The sequence below is a fragment of the Bubalus bubalis genome, chromosome 20 (genome assembly GCF_019923935.1).
Source record: "Bubalus bubalis isolate 160015118507 breed Murrah chromosome 20, NDDB_SH_1, whole genome shotgun sequence".
Lineage (NCBI taxonomy): Eukaryota > Metazoa > Chordata > Mammalia > Artiodactyla > Bovidae > Bubalus > Bubalus bubalis.
The window spans coordinates 42,826,655-42,852,094 of NC_059176.1; the positions used below are offsets into that span (position 1 = coordinate 42,826,655).

Below are 25,440 nucleotides of genomic sequence, written 5' to 3' on the forward strand. Positions count from 1 at the left end.
TGAAATTCCTGTTTTATGGCAAGATGAGAAAAATTTAAACATGTCTTTCCCAGTTTGGGCTTCTGCATTAGTGTTGTGTGTTCTGTATCAGCATTAATCAGACCTCCTTTTTAATCTTATCAAGGGTCACAAGTCCTTAGGTGATAAGCTTCCTTTTCAATCATGATGGTCCATGACCCACTTCCCTCTCATGCATAAATCTAGATGTGTAAACTGTTAATACTACAGCATTTAAAGTACAGATCTGTGTCTCAAAACGGTAATTATGCCTTGACCTCTAACAGGCAACAGTTGTCAAAGAGGCTGCCAGGAATTTCCTCTTTAGTGCAGCTTTTCCTACCAGGAAGGAGACCAAGAGTAAACCTCCCATAAATTCCCTCTCTGGGGGCATTTTATGGCTATGAAGATGGAAAGACCCCTGGCAGCTGAATTTGCAAACATTATCACAAACTTATCTCCCATTTGTTCTTCTAGACACCTACCTGCTTTTCTTTTCCCTGACAAGTTAGGTGTATAAATCTCTAACCATTTACCCAGCTACTTCTTTTGTAGAACTACAATACATGAATACTTTCTCCTGTTAATTTGTCTTCTATTGACAGTTTAATTCACAGCCCTCAGGGATTAAACCTACAAGGGTAAAGTTTTTCCTCTACAGCAAAAACTCTAGATGGCTCTTTCAAGAGGTTTAGTCGTGAAGAGCAGAGAGGTGAGGCAGAACTGAGGGGGTAAGTGGGGTTAAGAGTGTTGTTACTAAATAAATGCTGGAAAGGGTATGGAGAAAAAGGAACCCTCCTACACTGCTCATTGCTGCGTCAGCCTCAGCTTTGTTCTCATTCTCTACTCCCAAAAGGGTAATGTGAGGCCCTAACAGATGAAAGACAGTCTTCCTTGGATAGGAGGTCAAGACAGGGAGCAGCATGGTGGTCATGGAAGGCTCCAGTGGCCACCGGTCTGCCCTCCCAACACACTCACTTCTCTCATAGCCACATCACCGGCCTCCTCCCACCTGAATGGGGATGGGACTCCCCAGCCTTCACAAGCCTCTGCTCACACAACATGAGATCACTTCCCAAGGAGAAGGATGTAAGATACACGCATGGAAACCCCACTGTCCTGTGGAAGGATGGCAGGGCAGTGGGAGAAAACCAAGGCCCCCTGAAGACACGTGAGGACCTGTGCTGTGGGTAGCTGGCTGTAACAGGGTGCTGAGAAGAGAGGTCCCCCCACACACCCAGAGGAAGGCTTGCTATTCTCCAACACCTGTAGTCTGTGTGAAGAAAAGTTCTCAAAAATTTTATTACAAAACTGAACCATGACAGAATATAAGCTTACACATGTAAATAGTATTTACATTATATGCAAAATATATTACAGCTTTAATTTATGAACCGATATATCCTGGTTTTTCTTCTTTTTCTTCTCGGTTTTCTTTGCATTGCTGATTTGCATTTTCACTTGATCTTGTAATTTAGAAAAGAATGCCTGAGATGATTTTAAGGCTTTGTCTTTACCTTCATCCTACAATTAGAAATAACACAAGGTCATGCTGTAAGGTATTATGCTTAAAGATGAACAAAACCAAATGACTACAACAGGGCATCACAGTGTAAATGTGGAAAAGAACTAGACAGAATTATGAGAGCCTGCGCCAATTAGAGCAGAAGTATTATACACATTTTATACGACTACAGTGGTCTCACAATGTCAGGTGACCATGAGCCCCTGCACTTGAAACCCAAGGTTTGGGCTGTAACACAGCCAGTGCCCACGGCCTCTCCCCTCTCCTCCCTTCCCTTTCCCTCTGTGGGTGAGCTTGGTCACTAGACGCCCAGGTCACCTAAAGTGTGCCACTGGCCCTGTATTCAAGCCCCCTGACACCTCTCCTCCCCGTCCTCACCTTTAGCAGAGAGGCTTTTCCCGTCTTGGTCAGCTGTTTCAGCTTCTCAGAGGCTACTGCTTTGGTGTATCTCCCTGCCTGGTCTGGGTTATTCTTTTCAAGAAGTCTTCTCCGCTTTTCTTTCTCCTTTATTTTCAAATGCTTTTGATACTTCTTTTTCCTCCTTTCTCGTTTTTTGTCTGTAGCCGTTTTCTCAGCAGCTGTTTTTATATCTCCAGCTTTATTTTTCTCCTATTGAAAAACCAACAACACACTCATTAATCTAACCTAATGACTTCGGAAACTGTAAGAGAAGCAACTGCACGGACTCCGACCTGACCCGGGCTCTGAGGGGCTCTGGCCACTCAGCGATGTAAGACCTGGGAAGCGCTACAAGACCCGGGACGCACTGTAAGACCTGCGATGTGTGCTCTGACGGTGACAGTTTGGTCTGCATACTCCTTCACAAAGGTGGCCTGGAGAGCATGGGTGTCAGCCTTCCCCTCTTGGAGAAGCAGGCAGACCCCATCCTGGGCTCCAGGGACCTGCCTACGGCTGCCCAGCTCTGAGCCGTTGAGGGCAGGAAATCTAGCTGGTGAAGGTTCACTTCCTCCCTTTTCTCCTCTACTCCAGCCCAGCTTAGGGTAGGAGGCAGAGGCTCTGAAGGGTGAGTGTGGGTGGAGCAAAGCAAGTGAGCACAAAAATGGGGGCTCTGCTGCCAGGCTGCCGGGGGGATGAGGCCCTGCCAGAAATCAGTCCACCTGGCAGAAACCATCACCCCTGCACCAGGCGAGGGCTCCCAAGTACACAAGGCAGGGGTGTCCTGTGTGTGGTGGGTATGTCCAGCTCTTCCTAGACCCACACACTCTGTTCTAGACCATGGTTCCAGGACTGATAAGCCTCACATGGATACAACAAAAGGGGGAAATGCTAATATCAAAGCACTGCTAAATACATGCAGTTTGTTTCAAGTCTAACATCTTAGCTAACATCTAACAACCTCAAACTTCCAATATTCAACCTGAATTATAACAAGATACTGATGCTAGATATTTGTAAACAGCATTTACAATATTTCTCAAACCTACATCTCATAATAATACATGATTACAGAAAACTCATATTTGAATATTCTATAATATTACTAATTTGATTATAGGTGGGAACTGCTGAGATATGTCAGAATAAACACTACAAGCTCAAAGAAAACTATTTAAATGGAGATCTGACTATAAACGACCAATTTATAAACAGACACTTCGACACTGGCTTCTCACCTTGACCTCCTCTGGGGCCAGGAGGGCTGCGTCACTGACACTCACGGGGGCAACTTCCTCCATGGTGACAGCGGGCAGATTTGATACCACTTTAATTTCTGGAACAGGCTAGAAAAGAGACATGTTTGACAGGAAGTCAGAAGTGGTCCTCATGTAAAACACTTAAATCGTGAACCTAAAGAAGTATAACATACTTCACGGAGATTATTTAAAATGTGAGACGTGAGGTCTGTTGGCTGAGCTAGTGGACATGAAGGATCTAACCTGACAGGTAGCAGGCACTGATAAATGCCAGGTACAGACACCACCCACACCCCCAAGTCCATCACACAGTGAAAACACAACCAGAGACCAGACAGGGAGAAGGGTGGGAGAGGAGGAGAGCCTGTGGCTAAGACTGAGGGTCTGGTAGGGACCGCCAAGGAGACGGAAGTCAGACTGGACCAGCTGGGGGGTCCAGATCCGTCTTGGGACCAGACACGAGCCTTCCCCATGGAAGGCCCAACCTGTGGTTCATGGGAAACCCTGCAGGTGTGCATGTGAACCCAAACAAACAGCAAGTCTCTCATCTGTCATCTACTCCTTGAGATGTCACACACTTACTGGCTTGGGGATGAAGTGGAAGTTTGAGAGCGCATCCAACTTTAAGAAGAGGGAGTCCATCATCTTCTGGATTTCTACATGCTCTGGATTTTCTTCCTCTGCTGTTTTTTGCTGAGGAAATCAGTTCAACATCATCAGACTAAAGCGGCGACACAGGACAGAACACTCAAGGCATCACCAGTTTCTCATCGTCAGGCTTCAGCTCCAAAGACACTTCCCAAGGTAAGGTCACTGTTGCAATTGAACTGCTAACATTTAGAACTTACAATTTAGTGCCCTTAATAGTTAGGCATTGTTGGTGGGAATGTAAAATGGTGCAATCACAGTAGGAACATGTCTGGCTGTGCCTCCAAAAGTTAAACAGAGCATCACCATAGGACCTGGCAGCTCCACTTTTACGTATTTGCCCAAGAGAATTAAAGGAGGTACTCATACACTTATTTAAGTACATATACATGTATGTCCATGGACACACTATTCACGAAAGGCAGAAACAGCCCAAATACTCATCAACTGTTGAAACTGGATCCATAAATTGTGGCACACATACAACAGAGTATTATTCAGCTGTAATAATTGCTGGAAAGTTAATAATTAGCTGTGAGAGTACCAGGGGACCAAGAGTGACTGCAAACCACCCCTAGCCAGTGATACTCCATGGGAGCGCTACAGCCCTTCTGCTCTTATAGCCACGCTGCCTCACACTACACAATGTGACCCCAGCTCAGGACTTCTGTCTCTCACACCTCTCGAGCAGTAGGTAGAACCCACAGAACTCGTTCTCTACATCTCCTCCCTGAATGGCAATGGCTTTGCCATAGTGGCCTCCTCACCTGGTTGAGTTTGATGTACTCCTGTTCGTAAATTTCAGCAAGGCTCAATTTACTCTTTTCGTGGTCCAGTGTTAAACGCTTTTTATACTCAAATGCATCCTCTTTAGGCTTTTCTTTGCGTACGACATCATCCCAAGCCTGAAACAGGAAAGGCACATGGAACATAAATTGACTGACAAAATCTGTAACTTCTTTCTAGGGTCCCTTAGGCCTCTTCCTCTGGAAAACTGATTATCATTACAGAGTAAGCAAATTGCAGCCAAAAGAAAGGCGTTTTCTCAAAGCAGAGAGTGCATCACTCAAGTGTCCTTTTTTGTTTTAAATGCTGGTTACCAATTTGAATTCCACAGCTCCCCATGGTGGTTTGTCCAACAGTCAAGACAAGAGTTTGCTTCATTTCAAAGGAAAAGATCCTCTGTGTATCATACCCATCCCTCAAACCCTTCCTATTTTAAGCATACACATCTTACAAAGTCATCTCTTGCTATACATGCCTCATACCCAAATTTTACTCTAAGTTTACAAAATAAGATCAGTTTTTAAACAAAAACTCTTTGGTAGGTTTTACACACTTGAAAACTAGACCCTTCATATGTCACACTAGACACGGTGCCTGGACCAAGGGTCCTGGGTGTGAGCATGTCAAGCCCGACCCCAGTCGCCCTCCAGAGCTTCATCCCACACCACGCGAAAGGTTAGCAAGGATGGGGGGTTGCGGGGGATGGCAGGGGCTCTGGCTACTTTGTTCTCCTCAGGAAGGACACCCTTCTTTCTGGGGTGCTAGCAAGGACAGTACCTCATACAACAAAGGTCAAGGATACCTTTGAGGTAGACTTAGGGCTTTTACACAAAAACTTGATAGGAACAAATATTCTAGGAAAAGAGAGTGCTATTCCTACTCCCAAAATATTCTATTTCTAAAAATGTCAGTGAACTTTGAATTAAGTTAAATTTCATTCTTACTGACCTGATCTTTTATCCTCTGCTTAATGATATCCTCTAGTTGGAGAGTGGTTTCCTCTGTGATCACAGGTGCTAAAGGATACAGAATGTGTATTGTTAGGTAGATAGAAATGAACCTGTGGTTTTGTGAATTCTTGGATTACCCCACACCTCCCATATCAGAAATGGGGGAAAGGGACACTAATGTGTGTGTTAGCTAACCTTTCTGCAATTGCTCCCTGCAATTTGAGAACCACAAAGCTACAAAGTACACACAGTGGTAAGTGCTAACACTTTTAACCTGTGCACCTGGGGATGCACTCCTTTTTGCACTAAATACAATGAAAATTCATTCTGACATAATGGGTACAAGAAAGAATTCAATGAGATGGTCAGAGATTTTGGCTGGAGTCACAATTTAATCACTGGACAGTAACAGCAGGCACTGTAAACAGATGAGCAGCAGGACTCTAATTATGGGTGACACATTAGGCATTATCAGTACAGTAGTAATTCTTGGATGGATCAGTGGCGTTGTGGCTGTACAGGAGAATGTTCTAGTTCTCAGAAAATAGTAAAAGTACTCGGGACCAAAGTGTCATGATCCTGGGTACTTACTTTCAAATGACTCAGGGGGAAAAAAAGCACACACACACAGCCACACATGAACAGGGGGAGAAAGCAAACACGGCCAAAGGTTAACAATCCGCAGACCCAGGAGAATGGCACACATTTGTCCACTGTACTAGTTTTCAACTTTTCTGTATGTTTGCAAGTTTTTAAAATAAAAAGTTTGGGGGGAAGAAATATTACTCCCAATCTATGAAAACCACCGAAAAGGGTACGTGAACACCCATGGAAGCCCAGTGGGCACACGCACCCATGCGCACGGCGTGGTCGAAGTGCAGGGTCTCTTCCAGGAGGCTGTTCTCAGGCCGCTTCTGCGCTGTCACTTCTCCTTGAAGCTGCCAAGGTTTCTTCTCCAACAACTCTTTTTCCAAAGATGCAATTTTTTCATTCATCTGAGAAAGAGACAGAAAGAGTTACCACACATTTGGAAACAGAATTAAGACATACAGGTGAGTAAAAGCAACTAATATTTTTACTAGGGGGAGAGCAAGAAATGCATTGTTCCTGAATAAAATCCTGCTTTGTCTTTGCATGTTTTTAAGGATGGCGGTAGTGACTTCTACTCCTATCTGGAGGTAGGATAAGGAGCTGTAAATGACCTCTTTCCTGCACTCGTTTGAAATGTTATGTTTACTATTTACTCACTTCTCCCAGAAGCATTTGGGTATATTTCTGGGCTCTGTTCTAGTGAAACTGACCTATTTTATTTATTCACAAACCACTATCAACTTAATTATTAAGCATTCCAAGACTAAGTAATTTTTTATTAGGGCATCAGTATCTGATGGAGCCTGACGCTTCTGACTCCAGGCTTCCCAGGTGGCTCATTGGTAAAGAATCCACCTGTCAGTCCCTGAGTTGAGAAGATCCCCTGGAGGAGGAAATGGTAACCCACTCCACCATTCTTGCCTGGGAAATGCCATGAACAGAGGAGCCTGGAGGGCTGCAGTGCATGGGGCGGCAAAAGAGTCACACACGACTGAGCACATATATACTACCCCTTTGATCCACACCCACAATCCAAATTATCTCTAATGTCTAAAGAGGTGGCATCTATAATGACTTCATGGTGTATAAGATGACAGCATTTTCACCAACCTTACCAAATTATTTTTCCTAATAGCTTTCCAGTTCACCTGTTTGGTTTTTCTAGTTTTCTCTCCAAACATGAAAGCTTTGATTTCAGTTTTCTCATCTCTTATTAGTGTTTTCTTTCATAGTTGCCCTGGCTGAGTAACACTTCTATAAGAATCTTAAGTAACAGTGGAAATAGTAATAGTGGTAATGGAAATAAGTCTTATTCTTGATTTTAAAGGGATGTTTCTAGAATTCTACCATTAAGCAGGATGGCAGATTTTGGCTAGATATGCTTATATTTCGCTAGAAGTGAAAAAAAAATTAGGAATGAATATTGAATTTTACTAAATGTCTTTTTTTGACACATATGGAGGTGACTATATGATTTTTCTCCTTAACCTAACTTGATTTCCTAATCCTGAATCAAGAGGATGAGGCCTACACAGCTGTGGTAGCGTTACTCTTTCATTGCACTATTTTGCATTTCCACATCACTATTCACAAGTGAGACTATGCATGTTTCAATGTTACCTGTCAGGTTGGGGTATTCGTGTAATCATTCATGTCTTCACAAGAAGACAATTTGGAAGCTTTACTCTTCATATGTGGGAACTGATCAAACAGTACTAAATTATACACTTCCTGAAGGCCTGATACAATTCCCCAGTAAACTAAACCCACTTGCAGTACAGGGAGGGAAGGTCACTAACTCAAGGACAAGTTTCTCATTTTCTTTTACTTTTTTTTCCTTAAAGACTTTCTTTTCAGGGAACAATGTGATAATAACAGATTTAACTCAGATTTTCTTTTTAAAATAATGCTCTTGATATCCTTGGTATCTTTGGTTATTTACTTATTCTCATTTCAAGTTGTGTGATAAAATTTTAAGACATTTTAAGATAAAGCCCAATGTCTGGAGCCAGGCTATATCTATTATTTTCAAACAACATTTTGTTTGTCTGACAGCATGTCATAAAGAAATAATTTTTATCAACTTTGGAAAATGTGTTTGAATGTATTAATTAGAATTCTGGCTGCATGGCACCTCACTGCTGCTGCTGCTGCTAAGTCACGTTAGTCGTGTCCGACTCTGTGCGACCTAATGGACTGCAGCCTACCAGGCTCCTCTATCCATGGGATTTTCCAGGGAAGAGTACTGGAGTGGGTTGCCATTGCCTTCTCCGACGGCACCTCACAGATACAAGCAATTGAAGCGGTTACCAGGAGAGGCTCATAGGACAGCCAGTTAGGAAAAAACCTGTCTCAGATATAAAGACAGCAAGGACAGAGAAACAAGTTTTACACATGGGCTCCATACTGAAAGCTACAGGTTGGGAAATGCAGCACTGAATTTTGTAAATTGGCTGCTTCCCACATGGTTATCTCTATGCACTGCCACAGAGAGCAACAAGATTTTTTTTTAAAGGATAATTAGGTGTACCATCAAAAAAAAAAAAAAAGCCCCCTGCCATACACACACACACACACAAAACCAGGGCAGATGCGTTAGTAGTCTGAGTTCGACAGTCACTGTTAAACATAATTTAAAAATCCCTTAAATTTCCTAATTATTACCTTTTCTTGTCTTTTTTCAAAAGAGGATTTGACTTCATCAGAGTCTTTCTGTACATTTAAGACATTTGTATCTTCAGTGTCCTCATCATTGGGCAGAGCAAAGGTCACTCTTTTCGAGGTTTCTTTATGTTGTTTACTGTCTCCACTTTCTTCAAGGTCATCATCTTCATCCCTATGAGACCAAAACACTTATGAAAGGAAACATACCAGTTTTCATTAGAAAATCAAAAAGAAACAAGCTTAGCAGTTAAACTTTTTTTGTAGACAATGCAATTAAATATTCAGAACTTCCAGTATTTAGGTAAAATAGAACAAAATGTCCAATATATAGAAAACAAATTATTCATCAATCTATGATACAGACTTATCTCACCTAAGTAACAACAGGGTATTTTTATTGGCACAGAAAACATATCAGAGCTCCTGGTAAGGAAGGTCTGCCTGCTACTGCCAGTCACAGTGATTTACACTAGGTCATCTCTGACGTCCCTTCAAATTTGGTGACTTCCTCTGGCTATTCTGAGACTGTCTTACTTTAGAGAATCCCACTTCTTAGGACAATCACATCTGATGACTGGTAGTACATAGATGAATCGGCAGCTCCAGCTTACAGTGTAAAGGACTCAAAATACTCACGTCTCAGAAATGCTTTCTTCTCCTTCAGCAATCTCTTCCTCTTCATTTGAAGCCAGTTCATTCCCATCATCGTGGACACTTGCTACGTCTTCATCACTTTCAACTGGATCAAAGAAATCTTTGTATTTCAGGTTTCTGGAACTTTTACCTGACTAAAACAAAAATACTTTTAAAACCTTTAATCAAGGATAGAAAAATACATTAAATCACACATAAATGTGTATGCATACTGTGTAGGGGAAGTCGGCAACTAATAACACTACTACAAAACCCTAAAACTATTAGACCACAGCAAACTGAACAGAAGCACAGATTCATTTATAACTGGTAAGACAGAGCACCACATTCTTCTCTCCAAATCTTCTAACTACAAGTATTTCCAAAACATCCCTGACTATATAAAGTATACAAATATCTTCTTTCATTCTTATTCTTAGTGCTTGGTGAACATTCATGTTTGAGGGAAAATTCTGAATCTTCGTAACATGTGTGACTGTGGTTCTGAAGCCACAAAGGAGTGTTTCATGATAAGGAAATGATGGCTTTGGTTTAATTTCTCCAGTCCCTTTCTTTTTTTTTTTTAAACTGATCTAAATATTTCACTGATCCCCCGGTGAATTTTGAAGTATTTAACCCTCTTCTGGAGAAGGCAATGGCACCCCACTCCAGTACTCTTGCCTGGAAAATCCCATGGACAGAGGAGCCTGGTGGGCTGCAGTCCATGGGGTTGGACACAACTGAGTGACTTCACTTTCACTTTTCACTTTCATGCATTGGAGAAGGAAATGGCAACCCACTCCAGTGTTCTTGCCTGGAGAATCCCAGGGACAGGGGAGCCTGGTGGCCTGCTGTCTATGGGGTCACACAGAGTCGGACATGACTGAAGTGACTTAGCAGCAACCCTCTTCTGGAGAAACAGAACCCCCTCTCATGTGATGAGGCAGAAAGAACACTCTGTCCTCTCCCCAAACTTTACCTTAAGATCCTGGCCTCCAAACAGTCCTCCTTCATCTTCATCGGAATCCACATCTTCAAAAAAATCAATATCATCTTCCTCTTGGTCATCTCTTTGTTCCTCTTCTTTTTCCATGTTTTCTAAAAAGGTCTCCATCTCAGAGAGCTTGAAGAATTTATCATCTACTATGGACTTCTCTGTTCGTTTCCTAGGCACTCTGCTTTGTACCTTGCTCTGACGTTCCAGTTTGCTGATATCAAAATCAAGATCAGAGTCCTCATCGCTGAAATCTGGGCTTTTCCTCAGATCCATTTTGCTTGAGTTTTTGGCTCTCTCATCTACTTCAGGATCATCAGCACTCAGGTCTGACACTTCCACCTCCTCTGCTTCCTCCACTTCCTCCTCCTCTAAATCTTGTTCCAGGTCCTCCTGGCCAGCAGCCTCCAGCTCCATCATATCCTCCAGCTCCATCACATCCTCTTCACACTCCTGCTCTTCACTCTCTGGGAGAAGACTGATGTCTTCATCTTCAATGGTTTCACTAACTGCACTCTGGAAATGCTGTAAAATTGGTTCATTTTGCAGTTCCAACTGTTGCCAAATCTGCTCATCATCGAAATTATTTATCATCAATTTTTCTAAAGGACTCCCATGTTTCCTGTCATTCTCTAGTACTTTACTAAAGTCATAAAGTACTTTTGTTAAAGAAGTAAACTTTGATGCCAATTCATCTTGAATGCTGTTAAGAGGCAGGGAGAAGGAGTTAAATGAGATTTATAATTATAGTTAACAAGTTCACAGCACTCAGAAATGAAAGGAAAAAAAAAGGCCAACTCTTGTGCAAAATCAAATTTTTAAAAAGTTGAAGTACTGCTTTACAATATTATATTAGTTTCAGTGATTCAGTATTTTTATTAATTATACTCCATTAGGTTATTAGAAGCTAATGGCCAAGATCGTTCCATTGCCATACAATATATCCTTGTTGCTCATCTAGTTTACACATGGTAGTTGGTATCTCTTAATCCCACACTCCTATTTCATCTTCCGCCCCGCCCCCCCGCCCCCCAGCAATCACTTTTTGGTTCTGTATATTTGTGAGTCTGTTTCTGTTCTGCTATATACATTCATCTATATTTCTTTTAAAATTCCACATGTAAATGATAACATACAGCATTTGTCTCTCTATGACTGACTGCAACATGCATAATATTCTCTAGGTCCTTCCAGGCTGCAGCACATGGCAGGATGAAATCTTCATTTTAAGTATAGATTCTGGCCCCCAAGAGTGTACTGTCTTGCCCAAGAATTGCATTAGTATATAAAAGGTGACAACCCAGTATCTCTGAATCTGTTAGATTTCAGGCAGGGAACCCATTACAGACCTCTTTGCCTAGAGATAAAGAGTGAATCTTCTGGATGAGGAAATGGCAACCCACTCCAGTACTCTTGCCTGGAGTCCCATGGACAGAGAAGCCTGGCGGGTTACAGTCCATAGAGTCACAAAAGAGTCAGATACGACTGAGCATGCGTGGAGTGTATCTTAGCCTTAAATTCTCAACTCTGCTATATCACAGGCCACTCCATTCAGTCAGTCCACCTGCTGTGGCAAGAGTGGTCACAGAATAGCTGTGACATCTGAGCTGATCTGTAAGATGACAGTCTGACAAAAAATCTGGAGACACATATTTCAGGCAGAAGAAACAGCAAGAACAAATTTCCTAAGACAGAAATGAGGCTGGTGAATCTGAGGAGGAGAAAGGCCAGCTTGGCTTGAGTGTGGTGAAGGAGGCAGAAGGGAAAGTTAGAGAGCTGGGGGGAGCCAGATCATGCAGGCCTCAGAGATAAGAGGCTGTCATTTTCATAAGTGAAGGTTTTGGGTACTTCCCTGGTGGTCCACTTGCTAAGACTCCACACTTCCAATGTACAGGGCCTGGGTTTGATCCCTGGTCAGGGAACTGATACCACAGGCCGCAACTAAGAATCACATGTAGCAACTAAAGATCCCGAGTGCTGCAACTAAGACCTGGGGCAGCCAAATAAACAAGTAAATATTAAAAGTAAGTAAATGAAACAGTACAAATATTTTAAAATCTTAAAAAAGTAAAGATTTTAAAGCAGAGAAGCAAAATGACCTGACTTATGCTTGGAGAGATGGCCTGCCAAGAAGAAGGAATGAAATGAAGGTGATCAGGAGGCTGATGCAGACAAAGGATGCACAACTGTGCTGGGATCAGAGCTGCAGAAACGGTGAGAAATAGTCAAATTCGGAATACGGTTTGGAGATGTAACTGACAGGATTTGCTAATGAGCTGGATGTAGAATCGAGAAAAAAGGAAGACACTGAGGAAGTGGCTTGGTTTGCATCTGAAAAACTGTAAAGATACAATGTGATAGGGAAGGCAGGTGGAGAGGATGGGGAAAGGATCTCAGGGAGGGCAGAGGATAGGAAGCAAACAGAGCAACAGTTCATTTTGGACAGACTGAATCTAAGATGCTCAATGTACGGCTTTAGTTGGCTGTGAGCCTGGAGTTCAAGGGAAAGGTCGGGCTTGAAATACAAGATCTCTATAAAGTCTTCGAACAAAAACACGAAGAGCTCGTGCTGGGAAGGGAGATTAAAGGCAATTCTAATTTTCAACAGGCTCAGTCGGGGGGTGGATAGATAAGCAAGTTAGTACTTTCAATAAAGTCTGATGTTGAGTAAGTAAGCACTGGGTGCTTTGGGAACAGATGGGAGAAAGAGCACGCCACCCGGTGTGTCTGTGTGAAGGGTGAGAGCATGAAGACCTCGAGACTGTAATAACCCAGGTTAGTTTGAGTTCAGCAGCCCAGAACTGTGGTTCTGTGGGAGACCCACAGAACATAGCTCTTAACTATCTAAAGAAGTGTGACAGGCCAGGGGAGCGCAAACTACCTGAATCGTAAGGAAAAGAGCTCTCCCCTTCTCCTAATCTGTAACTTGCCGGGAGCCCGCAGCCCGCGCCCACGCGAGTCCTGCGCCGCACCAGAGCCCGGAATCTGGGCACTTACGTGAGGAAGCACTCTGGGCTGTCGGTGGCTTTACCGACCTCCCTCAGGCACCGCTCCAGGGTCCGCCGACGCCAGGCTGGCCGGGCCATGGCTAACTGCCGCTCGGGACACAGCGCCGCATGCAAAGGAAGTGAGCCACCGCCCGGAAACCAGGCCGCAAAGATTCGCCTCCGCGCGGCTGAAGCCAGGAAACGAAGGTTCCGCGGCGCACAGGTTCCGGACCCACCTCCAGCCTCAGCCAATGACTGCCCGAGAACTTTAACCGGATTGCGTAGGGGGGCGGGGCTGGAAACAGAAAGTCGCCTTTGGTCAGCTCGATGAAATTTCTCCAAACTTTTTGTTTTGTATTCCTGAGGGGCCCACAGGAGGTGTCGCGTCCTCCTTCTAAGTTTCTGCTTTAGAAGCACTCGGTGACTACTGTACGTCGTGCTGTAAAACAGAGGGCCTGCTCCCCCGCACACACACAAACGTCGCACACTCACGAGACCCGAGCCTCTTCTGCCCCGCCCCTCGGAGCTTTTGATCGGCTCTTAGTCTCGTCTGCTCCGCCCTTTCAGTCTCCCGCCCCGCCCCTAGCCAGGTTGCCCCTCCCTTCCGGGCTCTCACTCCGCCCCTAGCCTCGTTTGCTCCGCCCTTTAGGCCTCTCGCACCGCCCCTAATGCGAGTGTCCAGCCCCCTGCCGCACAGTCGCCCCTCCCACGGAACTGCAAGTCTGGAATTAGCAGATGCTTCCCAAGATGGCACGAGTGCTGAAGGTGGCGGCCGCGAGCGCCGCAGGTGAATACTCCGGGATCGGGGCTGTCCGAGGTGTGGGGCTCGCGGGAAGGGAGGCCGGGGCGTGAAGAGGCCGCGTGTGGTCAGCACACCTAGGTCTGCTGCGGTCTGCCCCCGAGGCACGTTCCTTGGCTGCTGTCAGCGCCTTTAGAGCTTCCCAGGGACGCGTCGGGTTACCCTGGGGATTTCCTTCTGTGTTTGTTTCCCTGGTGGCTCAGAGGTTAAAGTGTCCGCCTGCAATGCGGGAGACCTGGGTTCAATCCCTGGGTCGGGAAGATTCCCTGGAGAAGGAAATGGCAACCCACTCCAGTATTCTTGCCTGAGAAATCCCATGGACAGAGGAGCCTGGTGGGCTACAGTCCACGGGGTCGCAAAGAGTCGGACATGACTGAGCGACTTCACTTTGACTTTCTTTCACTTTGCGTTTGACGGTCAGCAATTCTCTGTGTGGCCCTGGAGGCGGGGTCGTCCGGCTAAGGGGCAGCCAGGCCGAGCCAGACGAAAATGTGGTAAATGGCAGAGGGACAGTGAGAGACGAGGGGGAAACAGAAGAAGCACTGAAAACGCAAGCTGAACTCCCGGCCCACTCTGGAGGGTCAGTTGTGTAAAGAATATGGAAGGTGTGTGTCTTCTTCCCACATACCCTAAGATATTCACGATCTTGTTTAAAGCCAGGGAAGAAAGCAGCAGACGGATGTGGAAGGTTTCTTGAGTTCTCTATACCACCATTAAAAAAGAAACAAAACCTCTCAAGTTCTCTGATATCCCAGTTCATCTACTTTCTCCTCTTTTTTTTTTTTTCTTCATCCTTCATCAGGGGTAACTATTTCTCTTAATCTGAAATTCCCTGATAGGAACGAGTTACCAAGTGGTGATATCTCAGAGTTACTCCTGAACATTCGTGACAAATACTTAAGCTGAGCACCTTCAAAAAGTGTTGAAGGGCATGAACCCTAAATAATGTTAGGTTTCTCTCGTAGAAAATGCCGTCTTGAAACTTACAGTTGAAGTCCTTTAAAGCCCCGTCTCTAACTGAACAAGTACTTTATTGATCACTGTTTTTGGCTCCCAGGTGGCTCAGTGGTGAAGAATCTGCCTGCCAAGCAGGAGACACAGATTCCATCCCTGGGTTCGGAAGATCCCTGGAGAAGGAAAGGGCAACCAGCTCCAGAGAATTGCCTGGAGAATTCCGTGGACAGAGGAGCCTGGCGGGCTACAGTCCATGGGGTTGCAAAGAGTCGGACATGACTTACTTAGCATCTAAACAACAACAACATAGTCTTTCTTACAGTCAGAAAATGTCTTATACATCTATCATTGCAAGTCACCGAATCTAAGTGATGAGCCCTATACAAAGTGCACCGTAATAGCTGTAACTGTCTCAGCCTGGATCAGTTAAAAGAGGTGATACATACATGAAAAAATACTCACAAAACAGTCATCTCATCTCTTAGAAAGCTATTTCTTAGAAAATAGATATTATTCATAGGATTTACCCTAACAATATTAGAAACTGAGAATCAAAGAATGGTAAAGAAGGACTTCCGTGGTAGTCCAGTGGTTAAGTCTTCATGCTCCCAATGCAGGGGTCATGAGTTTGATTCCTAGTTGGAATCCCACATGCCACACAGCTCAGCTTAAAAAAATGGCACATAATGTTAATAGAGTGGGAAAATTAAACATCATGGTTGAACAACATGAACTTTGTTGTCAGACAGACCTGGACTTGCGACCCAGCTTTGCCACTCATTGTGACCTGGAAGAAAATCAAACCAGTTTTTTCTTTTCCCCCCTCTAAGTGGGAAGATTATTAAAGTACTCCCTTGAACTATGACTATTCTCTCTAATTTATGGCCATTAAAACTAATAGGCAGAACTGGACCACCTCATGGTGCACTCCTGTTTCAGAATTTGTGATCACCGTTTGCTTAGGCAAGATTGTGTGGTAGTATTGTTGCGTAACTCTAATGTTAAGATAACCTGTAGGTCTTTATTGGGAGAAAGGTTAAATCAGCGAGGTGTTACACCATAGCATCTGTCCTCCACGGGTGAAAGATCCCAGCGGTGTGGAAAAGGCGTAGAGACTGGGCCGTTTCTACAGTCTGACTGATGATTTTCTTGGTTGTCAGCATTTTTAAAATTCACTATGCCCTTCATATGGCTTCTTGGTCTCCACAGAACCCTGCTTGCCACTAAACCAGCAGTCACTGTGTGTCATTAACAATAAGAATGGCCAAATTTATTGTTTGCCAGTTATATATGTCTTGCACTGTAGTAGTATATTTTTTACATCAAATACCTAATTTTTACAAGACACTAGCAAGGCAGATATTTAGCAGGTGGGACCAGTATTTTTTTTTTTTAACTAAAATAAAAAAGAGAGAAAAGATTAGAACACATCCCATCTAGTAAGGATTAGGTATTCTTTTTATGAAATTTGCTTTAAATGGTATATTTATGTTTGTACTGGCTTGGAGCACAATTGAATTTCATGGTGATACACTGAGTCCAAAGAACTGGAGTCTCCAAGGAGAACACGAGCACCAGTTGGGACAGTGTGTGGAGAAGACACAGAGCAAGATGACGTCAGTAGTGGATGTCTGTCCCCCACAGCCAGCAGGTCTGTCTCCCTGTGGCTAGGGCAGAACGCTTTGCCTATACACACTCCCCTTTGCCACAGTGCCACAGTACAAGGAACCTTGTCCCCTCCCTGTGGAGGACAGGTGTGACAGTCACACTTTAAGCAGAAACAAAGGAGTAGTCATTGATCCTGAGTGAGGGAGAGGCCCCACAAGGTGATAAGAGTGACTCAGGCTGTGGGCTCTGTGTCACTTGGTGAAGCATTCCAGGCCCAGGCCCCTCCCCCTGCGGCTGAGGAAACTGCCTTCCCGACAAGGAAGACCATACAGTCCTCAATCAAATCAAATGGTGCCACTTTAATTTCCCTGTTAATCAAAAATTTTAGTAAAGGGAAATTATTAATAATTTTAGGTTAGCCGAAGCTCTGTGATACTAGGTACTATTTAAAGTGTTTTTCATTAAAAACTAACAACCCTTTGTTTAAGTTATGTGTTCTTGGGATTTCCCTGGTGGTCTAGTGGCTAAGACTCCAAGCTTCCAATGCAAAGAGCTCAGGTTTGAACCCTGGTCTGGGAACTAGATCTCACATGCTGCAACTATGAAAGGTCCCGCATGCTATAACTAAGACCTGGTGCAGCCTAATAAATAAAAATAAAATACATGCTCTTCAATTTGCTATTTCATACTTGTTTATTAAGTAGTGTAGTTTTGCAAGATTATATTTAGACCTCATACTTATATGTGATTTTCATTCTTGTGGGGAGTCCAGCTCTTAAAGTCCAGTGTTTTGGGAAGAACACATTGCAGGCTGCTTCTATTTCCAGATGCAAATTTTCTTCACATTTAGAGGCATTTCTGCTTCTAGTCTTTCAAAATTATAAAAAGAACAATTAAACTCACTCAGAGAAAGTTCTCATAGATTTAAGTACCCTCTTGATCTTTGCCTGTTTTTTCCCCAATGAGATATTTTCTTTTGTTGATAATCATCCAAATCAAGTACACATTAAAAGGTACTTATAGTTATGACTTTCATTAACTTACTACAGAATATAAGACAAAAAAACTGGTTGTAGGTAGAGAAGAAAATTCCTTGCTCTCATCCTTAAATGCATGTCATTTCACTGTCACATTCAAACTTGTGCTTTATGAAATTCAGAGAGTAACAAATGATTCTTTGTGATGTGCAGCTTTCCTTTAAGTGTTATTGGTAAATATAAATTATTATGAAAAATGTCACCCTTTGTCCTGAATCTAAAAAGCACAGAAGGGAATTCCCTGGTGGCCCAGTGGTTAGGACTCTGTGCTTTCACTGTCAGGACTGTGAGTTCAGTCCCCAGTTAGGGAACTAATATCCCCAAAGCCGCATGGTGCAGCCAAAAACAAAGCAACAGTGAATAAAAAGTTCAGAATTAGCCTTTTAATTCCAGACAGTTATTTCAGAGCAAGATGAATAATTCTGATGTACGTTTTTCATTTATCTCCTCTGATTTAATTTCCCTAAAAAGAATGAGTAAATAATTTTTACATGTATTTTTAAAAATTAATTTTAGAAAGACATCAGTTCTCAAAAGAGGGATGTCAACGGCAGTTCAATTTTTCAGGGCTTTTCCCCAGACTTCGGACTCCAGTTTCAACAGTAAGAACTTCCACGTCGCTGTCTTCACATCCAGGGGCTGGCCCTGTATGGAACCTGGGTCGACTCAACCATGTTGCAGTTGCAGTGCCAGACTTGGAAAAGGCCAGAGCATTTTATAAAAATGTTCTGGGGGCCGAGGTGGGTGAGCCGGTCCCTCTTCCAGAGCATGGAGTGTCCGTGGTTTTTGTCAACCTGGGAAACACCAAGATGGAGCTGCTGCACCCACTGGGAAGTGACAGTCCAATTGCAGGATTCCTAAAGAAAAACAAGGCTGGAGGGATGCACCATGTCTGCATTGAGGTATTTAGTTACTTTAATCCTTGGTGTTGTAAATTTCTCTTTTAAAATGTCTTTTATGTTTTTTAAATTTCTTCAATTTGGTTTGATCTCCTTGCAGTCCATAGGACTCTCAAGAGTCTTTTCCAGCATCTAGGTTTGAAAGCATCAATTCTTCAGCATTCAGCTTTCTTTATGGTCCAACTCTCATGTCTGTACATGACTAGTGGAAAAAATCATGGTAATATTGGTCCTCTTCAAAGATGGATCTATAGATATAGTCTCTTTCCCTCTAGAAAACTGCAAATCATAATGAAAATATGTCTCACTGAAGTTTGGATTTAACTGTCACTATCCACTGAAGTTGGAGAAGGCGATGGCACCCCACTCCAGTACTCCTGCCTGGAAAATCCCATGGATGGAGGAGCCTGGTGAGCTGCAGTCCATGGGGTCACGAAGAGTCAGACGCAACTGAGCGACTTCACTTTCATGCATTGGAGAAGGAAATGGCAACCCACTCCAGTGTTCTTGCCTGGAGAATCCCAGGGATGGGGGAGCCTGGTGGGCTGCTGTCTATGGGGTCGCACAGAGTCGGACACGACTGAAGCGACTTAGCAGCAGCAGCAGCATCCACTGAAGTTGGCCAAAACAGATTTGCATTCTTGCTATGGTATTTACTGATCATGTGCACCTTCTGTGCAGTAGGAATACACTGTTTTCCTTGTCACAAGGCAATTAGAAGAAGCAAGTGACAAGACTTTAAAAAGTAAGAATTTCCATATACATGCTAAGTATTATAATTATTTTCTACCTTTAAAATTTTAATAACTTGACCCATATTACAAAGGCAATACATATTCAGTTACCGACTGTGATTCCTCACATCTTCTCAGTTGCATCTGCTAACAATTTCTGGGGGAAAAAATGTTAGACAAGAACAGTCTCTTTAGAGAGGCTTTAATCCATAAATGCTCATGTTCTGAAAACTTGCTTTTGGAGTATCAGCAGTATTAATTATGCTTTGATTTACATTATTTTGGTAGGATAGGTCTCTTGATTTTAAAAATGACATAATTAATAGTTAGGCTTCATTCTCAGTCCAGGAAACAGGGGGTTTGGATTCCAGCATGAACACAAGTATTTATTCAGTTCACATTGCAAACATATTAGAGAACCTACTGCGTGTCCTCCACTGAGTGCTTGTGTTCAGAAAGAATGTACTCTGTTTGAAGAAATTATAGTTTATTTTTAGTAACATTTGGTATCCTCATCCATTTTTCAACCAGTTTTAAAAGGCAGTATGTAATCCTTGGCTCTTTGAAAATAAGTCTGTATAAATGTGAACATTTGTTAAGTCTATATTTGGATACACGGATGTTATCCTCTCTGGGGCTTTGTATTTTTTTTAATTGTTTGTGAAGCTGTTAGATCATTAAACTCCAGGGTGATGTAGAACTGCCTCAGAATGTAGGGGTTCTTACTATCCCTTTCTATCTACTTACTGGGTTCCCAGTCTAGGAGGATGACTTTCTAAGATACGTCTAAGGTACGTGTTAAGTCGCTCAATTGTGTCTGACTCTTTGTGACCCTATGGACTGTAGCCCTCCACGACCCTCTGTCCATGACATTCTCCAGGCAAGAATGCTGGAGTAGGTTGTCATGTCCTCTTCCAGGGGATCTTCCTGACGCAAGGATCAAACCTGTGTCTCTTATGTCTCCTGCATTGGCAGGTGGGTTCTTTATGCTAACACCACCTGAGAAGTGAGAAAAATCACTCTTCCATCAAGTATTTAGAAACACATTTGCTCCTTTATAGACTACCAATAAATATGAAGAAAATAGAAATGGCTTAGAAGAGAGTTGCAAAATTATACATGTTTGGATTTTTCAAGAATGGTGAAAGATATTTTGGTGACAGTTTAATAGTGATTTTCATGTATATGAAGTTCTGATCTCAAAAGTAATAACCAGTGATTTCCTTGGTAGTCCAGTGGTTAAGAATCCACACTTCCAGTGCAAGGGGTGCAGGTTTGATCCCTGGTCATGGGACTAAAATCCCACATGTCATACTGCATGGCCAAAATAAAAGTAATAACCAGACAGTATGGCAGATGGGAGGTTTGGAGATGAGGGAGGCACTCATATCTGTTGAGTACCTTCTACAAACTATGCTCAGAGCTTCTCATCTGTTATCTCATTTTGAACTCTTAGCTATATATATGGTGGACCTCATCTCTCTCTTGTAAATGAGGAAGCCAAGACTCTTAGGAAAAATAACTTGTGAAGAATCATCAATAGTGCTGCAACAAGAACATGCTATGAAGTGAAGCAGACATCATTTAGGTCCTAAGGAGAAATGTTTACTAATGGAGAAAATGCTTAAGCACTGTGGTTGCTTACCTAGGAAAATTTAGCAAACTCTTATTTTTGTGATGGTTAAAGAATGGTTCTGCCCAAAGGCAGAGGAGTTAGACACACGTTTGCAAAGTTTCTTCTATGTCTTACGATACTATATTTTGGTATTTTTATGATCTCAGATGTGTTCTTGTTTATTTCCTTTTCTCAAGGTGGATAATATAAATGTGGCTGTGATGGATTTGAAAGAAAAGAAGATTCGTGTTTTAAGTGAAGAGGCCAAAATAGGAGCACATGGAAAACCAGTGATCTTTCTGCATCCCAGTGACTGTGGTGGAGTCCTTGTGGAATTGGAGCAAGCCTGATGGATAATCCACAAGAACCTGATCACCCTGAAAAAGCCTTATCACAGGGTGCTTCAACATCGAGTCTTTCACTGCTTCTGTCACTTAGAAGTCAGAACTAAGTTACGGAAAGAGATTTTTTAAATTATATGTGTGTATATACATGGATACACACACAAAATATTTGCTGATTATGTTGGATTCTTTTTTCTTGATTTGGAGAAAACTTTGACTACTGAATACTTCTGGAATATTATTAAAGTCATATTCATAGAAATAAATTATTCCTTTTCTGAAATGGGGTTGAGTACAGTGTGTCTGCTGTGTGGAAAGGGGGGCAGGATGGAGGCATAGAGGACACCTGACAGCCAGCTATATATCTGGGACAAAGGGCTTCCTAAGGATGTTATAGAGAATTTTTTTAGAGCAAACTGTTTAAGGATAAAGTGTTGACCTCAGAATTTTTGTTTTTCTGTAGCAGTGCATGTTCACAGGCTCTTTATTTTGGGGGCTAGTGCTAGATTATAAACAGGAAGTTTTGTGGCAAACTTGGTGCCTAATCTAGTGGGTACATAGATAGGTGATTTTTTTTAGTCAGTAGACATAGAAAATTGGAAATATCAAAGGAATATTTCATCCAAAGATGGGCACAGTAAAGTACAGAAGTGATAATGACCTAATAGAAGCAGAAGAGATCAAGAAGAGATGGAAAGAATACACTGAAGAGCTGTACAAAAAAGATCTTAATGACCCCCGATAACCACAATGGTGTAGTCTCTCACTCAGAACCAGTCATCCTAGAGTGTGAATTCAGAGCCAGTCATCCTGGATTGTGAAGTCAACAAGTGGGCCTTAGGAAGCACTAAGCACTTTATTTTTAGCCAATAAAGCTTTGTGGAGGGGATGAAATTCCAGCAGAGTTATTTAGAATCCTAAAACATGCTATTAAAGTACTGCACTCAAAATGTCAGCAAATTTGGAAAACCCAGCCCTGGCCACAGGATTGGGAAAGGTTAATCCTCATCCCAGTCCCCAAGAAGGTCAGTACTAAAGAAATGTTCAAAAACCACCAGACAATTGTACTCATCGCCCATGCTAGTAAGGTTATGCTCAAAACCCGCCAAACTAGGCTTCAGCATTATGTGAAGAAGGTCCAGATATTCAAGCTAGATTTAGAAAAGGCAGAGGAACCAGAGATCAAATTGCCAACATTTGCTGGATCATAGAGAAAGCAAGGGAATTCCAGAAAAACGTCTACTTATGTTTCATTGACTATGCTAAAGCCTTTGACTGTGTGGATCACAACAAACTGTGGAAAACTCTTATTTAAAGAGATGGGAATACCAGACTATCTTACCTGTCTCCACATACAGAGAAACCTGTATGCGGGTCAAGAGCCAACAGTTAGAACCTTGTATGAAACAACTGACTGGTTCGGGACTGAGAAAGGAGTACGGCAAGGCTGTTTTTGTTGTCGCCCTGTTTATTTAACTTACATGCAGAACACATCATGAGAAATGCCAGGCTGGATGAGTTATAAGCTGAAATCAAGATTTCCGGGAGAAATTTCAACAACTTCAGATATGTGGATGATACCACTCTAATGGCAGGAAGCGAAGAGGAACTAAGGACCCTCCTGATGAGGGCAAAGGAGGACAGTGAAAAAGCCGGCTTAAAACTCAACATTAAGAACACTAAGACTATGGTATCCAGTCCCATCACTTCATGGCAAATAGAAGGGAAAAAGGTGGAAGCAGTGACAGATTTCCTCTTGTTGGGCTCTGAAATCTCTGTAGATGGTGAGTGCAGCCATGAAATTAGAAGCCTATTGCTTCTTGGCAGGAAAGCGATGACAAACCTAGACAGTGTGTTAAAAAACAAAGACATCACTTTGCTGACAAAGGTCTGTATAGTTAAGGCTATGGTATTTCCAGTAGTCATGTACAGATGTGAGAACTAGACAATAAAGAAGGCAGAGCACTGAAGAACTGATGTTTTTGAATTGTGGTTCTGGAGAAGACTCTTGAGAGGCCCTTGGACAACAAGGAGATCAAACCTGAACATTCACTGGAAGGACTGTTGCTGAAGCTGAAGCTCCATTACTTTGGCCACCTGATGTGAAGAGCCAACTCATTGGAAAAGACCCTGATGCTGGGAAATATCAAAGGCGAAAGGAGAAGGGGCGACTGTAGTAGAGATGGTTAGATAGCATCACCGACTCAGTGGACACGAGTCTGAGCAAACTCAGTGTTCCTGAAAATTACATTATTTAATTTTCTTCTGGCAGAGTTATATTCCATTGTGTACATGGGTCTCTTTTTCTTTATCTGTTTATCTCCCCACTGACAATATGTTTATTTCCATTTTTTGGCTATTGTAGAGTGTAGTCCAGTGCAAACTTGGTTGCATGTGTGTTTCAAAATATTGTCTTCTTTTCAAATATTCCTTGGAGTGCTTCTGCAGGATCTTATAGTAGCTTTATTTTTATTTTTTTAAGGCAGTTCCATTTTCATCTCTATACTATTTTTATCTTTTACCTGCTACAAGCACCATAAATGGGTTCCATTGTCTCTGCATTTTCACTGTTTCTTCTCTGCAGAATGGTCACAATGGCCTTTCATACTGGTGCAGAGTGATCCCTCATTATGCTCTTGACTCACACATCTCTCATAGATCACGATGTTCAGCAACTTGGGTTTTTTTTAAAACAGTGTGACGAGAATTTACAGTTGAAAATATTTTTCTTGAAAGTCTGCCAACTTTTAACTTGTTTTGATGGGATTCCCTTGAAAATTTTTTAAGGTCGTGTAAAAGACGCTTACTCCTTGGAAGGAAAGTTATGACCAACCTAGATAGCATATTCAAAAGCAGAGACATCACTTTGCCAACAAAGGTTCGTCTAGTCAAGGCTATGGTTTTTCCTGTGGTCATGCATGGATGTGAGAGTTGGACTGTGAAGAAGGCTGAGCGCCGAAGAATTGATGCTTTTGAACTGTGGTGTTGGAGAAGACTCTTGAGAGTCCCTTGGACTGCAAGGAGATCCAACCAGTCCATTCTGAAGGAGATCAGCCCTGGGATTTCTTTGGAAGGAATGATGCTAAAGCTGAAACTCCAGTACTTTGGCACCTCATGTGAAGAGTTGACTCATTGGAAAAGACTCTGATGCTGGGAGGGATTGGGGGCAGGAGGAGAAGGGGACGACAGAGGATGAGATGGCTGGATGGCATCACTGACTCGATGGACGTGAGTCTGAGTGAACTCTGGGAGTTGGTGATGGACAGGGAGGCCTGATGTGCTGCGATTCATGGGGTCGCAAAGAGTCGGACACGACTGAGCGACTGATCTAATCTGATCTGATCATTTAGATCCCAGCACTGCTTGTGAGTATGAAGTAACTTAGAGCAGTATTTTTAGGTTGCTGTTTTGAAAAATGGGCACAAGGCAGAGGAACACCTTCATGCCCAAGTTTTGTTACTATGGGATCCAAGGCCTGAGTTATAGTCTTAGAGCCCAGTTGTAAACTAGAGTGGAGTATGTGAGAAGAAGCCACCCAAAGCTTGGGTCTCTTTAATACTTTTGTTTCCCCTAATATGTATTTTTAATTGGACTAAAAATGACTTACAAGGTTATGTTATAGGTGTACAAAATCTTGTTCAGTTATACTTATTTCTGTACCTATTCATCTTTTGGGTTTTTTATCATGTAGGTTATTACAGTGTGTTTAGTCCAACATATTTTCTCAAGTAGGCCCATGTTGATCACTTATTTTTTATGTATTTGTGGGTATGAGTTATTTCCTCCCTCCTAATTTATGCCTTTTTTCCCACCATTCCCCATGGGTGACCATAAGTTTATTGCCTAAGACTGTTTCTTATTTCACACGTCAATAAGCTCATAGTACTGAAGTGCCTTAGCATGCACGCATGCTATGAGTACCTATTTCCTGTACATGATATCATATAATAATTCTCTCTCTCCATCTAACTGACTTTACCTAATGATATTACCTCTAGATTTATCTGTGTCCCTGCAGTT

General features: G+C 42.7%; 2 protein-coding genes across 7 annotated transcripts; one reads left to right on the top strand and one right to left on the bottom strand.

Annotated features, from left to right (window-relative positions):
• Positions 1-1,275: 1,275 nt before the first annotated feature.
• On the bottom strand, positions 1,276-13,944 carry MPHOSPH10 (M-phase phosphoprotein 10). Its single transcript, XM_006066414.4, has 11 exons — positions 13,441-13,944; positions 10,429-11,146; positions 9,453-9,604; positions 8,817-8,988; positions 6,415-6,556; positions 5,560-5,627; positions 4,593-4,730; positions 3,760-3,870; positions 3,157-3,264; positions 1,901-2,131; positions 1,276-1,521 (listed from the first exon to the last, which is right to left on the bottom strand). The coding sequence occupies exons 1-11, from the start codon at positions 13,527-13,529 to the stop codon at positions 1,372-1,374; spliced, it is 2,079 nt and encodes a 692-aa protein (XP_006066476.1). The 5' UTR covers positions 13,530-13,944; the 3' UTR covers positions 1,276-1,371.
• A 135-nt stretch (positions 13,945-14,079) lies between these two features.
• MCEE (methylmalonyl-CoA epimerase) lies at positions 14,080-21,703 on the top strand. Of its 6 annotated transcripts, none has more exons than XM_044932770.2 (4): positions 14,084-14,217; positions 16,692-16,834; positions 18,345-18,730; positions 21,274-21,703. In XM_044932770.2, the coding sequence occupies exons 1-4, from the start codon at positions 14,099-14,101 to the stop codon at positions 21,424-21,426; spliced, it is 801 nt and encodes a 266-aa protein (XP_044788705.2). In that variant the 5' UTR covers positions 14,084-14,098; the 3' UTR covers positions 21,427-21,703. The 6 variants fall into 6 exon arrangements, with proteins under 6 accessions (XP_006066477.3, XP_044788705.2, XP_025126733.3 ...); XM_025270948.3 differs by having other exon boundaries at positions 18,396-18,730; XM_044932771.2 differs by having other exon boundaries at positions 14,101-14,217; positions 16,684-16,834.
• The last annotated feature ends 3,737 nt before the right edge of the window (positions 21,704-25,440 follow it).

What these genes read in the sequence shown, in the direction of transcription:
- MPHOSPH10 (XM_006066414.4), bottom strand. Translation starts at nt 13,529, where the DNA reads ATGGCCCGGCCAGCCTGGCGTCGGCGGACCCTGGAGCGGTGCCTGAGG. An exon ending in AGCCCAGAGTGCTTCCTCAC is followed by an intron (nt 11,147 to 13,440) that starts GTAAGTGCCCAG and finishes GCCTCTTAACAG; the next exon opens with CATTCAAGATGAATTGGCAT. An exon ending in AGTACATCAAACTCAACCAG is followed by an intron (nt 3,871 to 4,592) that starts GTGAGGAGGCCA and finishes TGATTTCCTCAG; the next exon opens with CAAAAAACAGCAGAGGAAGA.
- MCEE (XM_044932770.2), top strand. Translation starts at nt 14,099, where the DNA reads ATGCGAGTGTCCAGCCCCCTGCCGCACAGTCGCCCCTCCCACGGAACT. An exon ending in GGCGGCCGCGAGCGCCGCAG is followed by an intron (nt 14,218 to 16,691) that starts GTGAATACTCCG and finishes ACTGGCTTGGAG; the next exon opens with CACAATTGAATTTCATGGTG. An exon ending in CTGTCCCCCACAGCCAGCAG is followed by an intron (nt 16,835 to 18,344) that starts GTCTGTCTCCCT and finishes AATTAATTTTAG; the next exon opens with AAAGACATCAGTTCTCAAAA.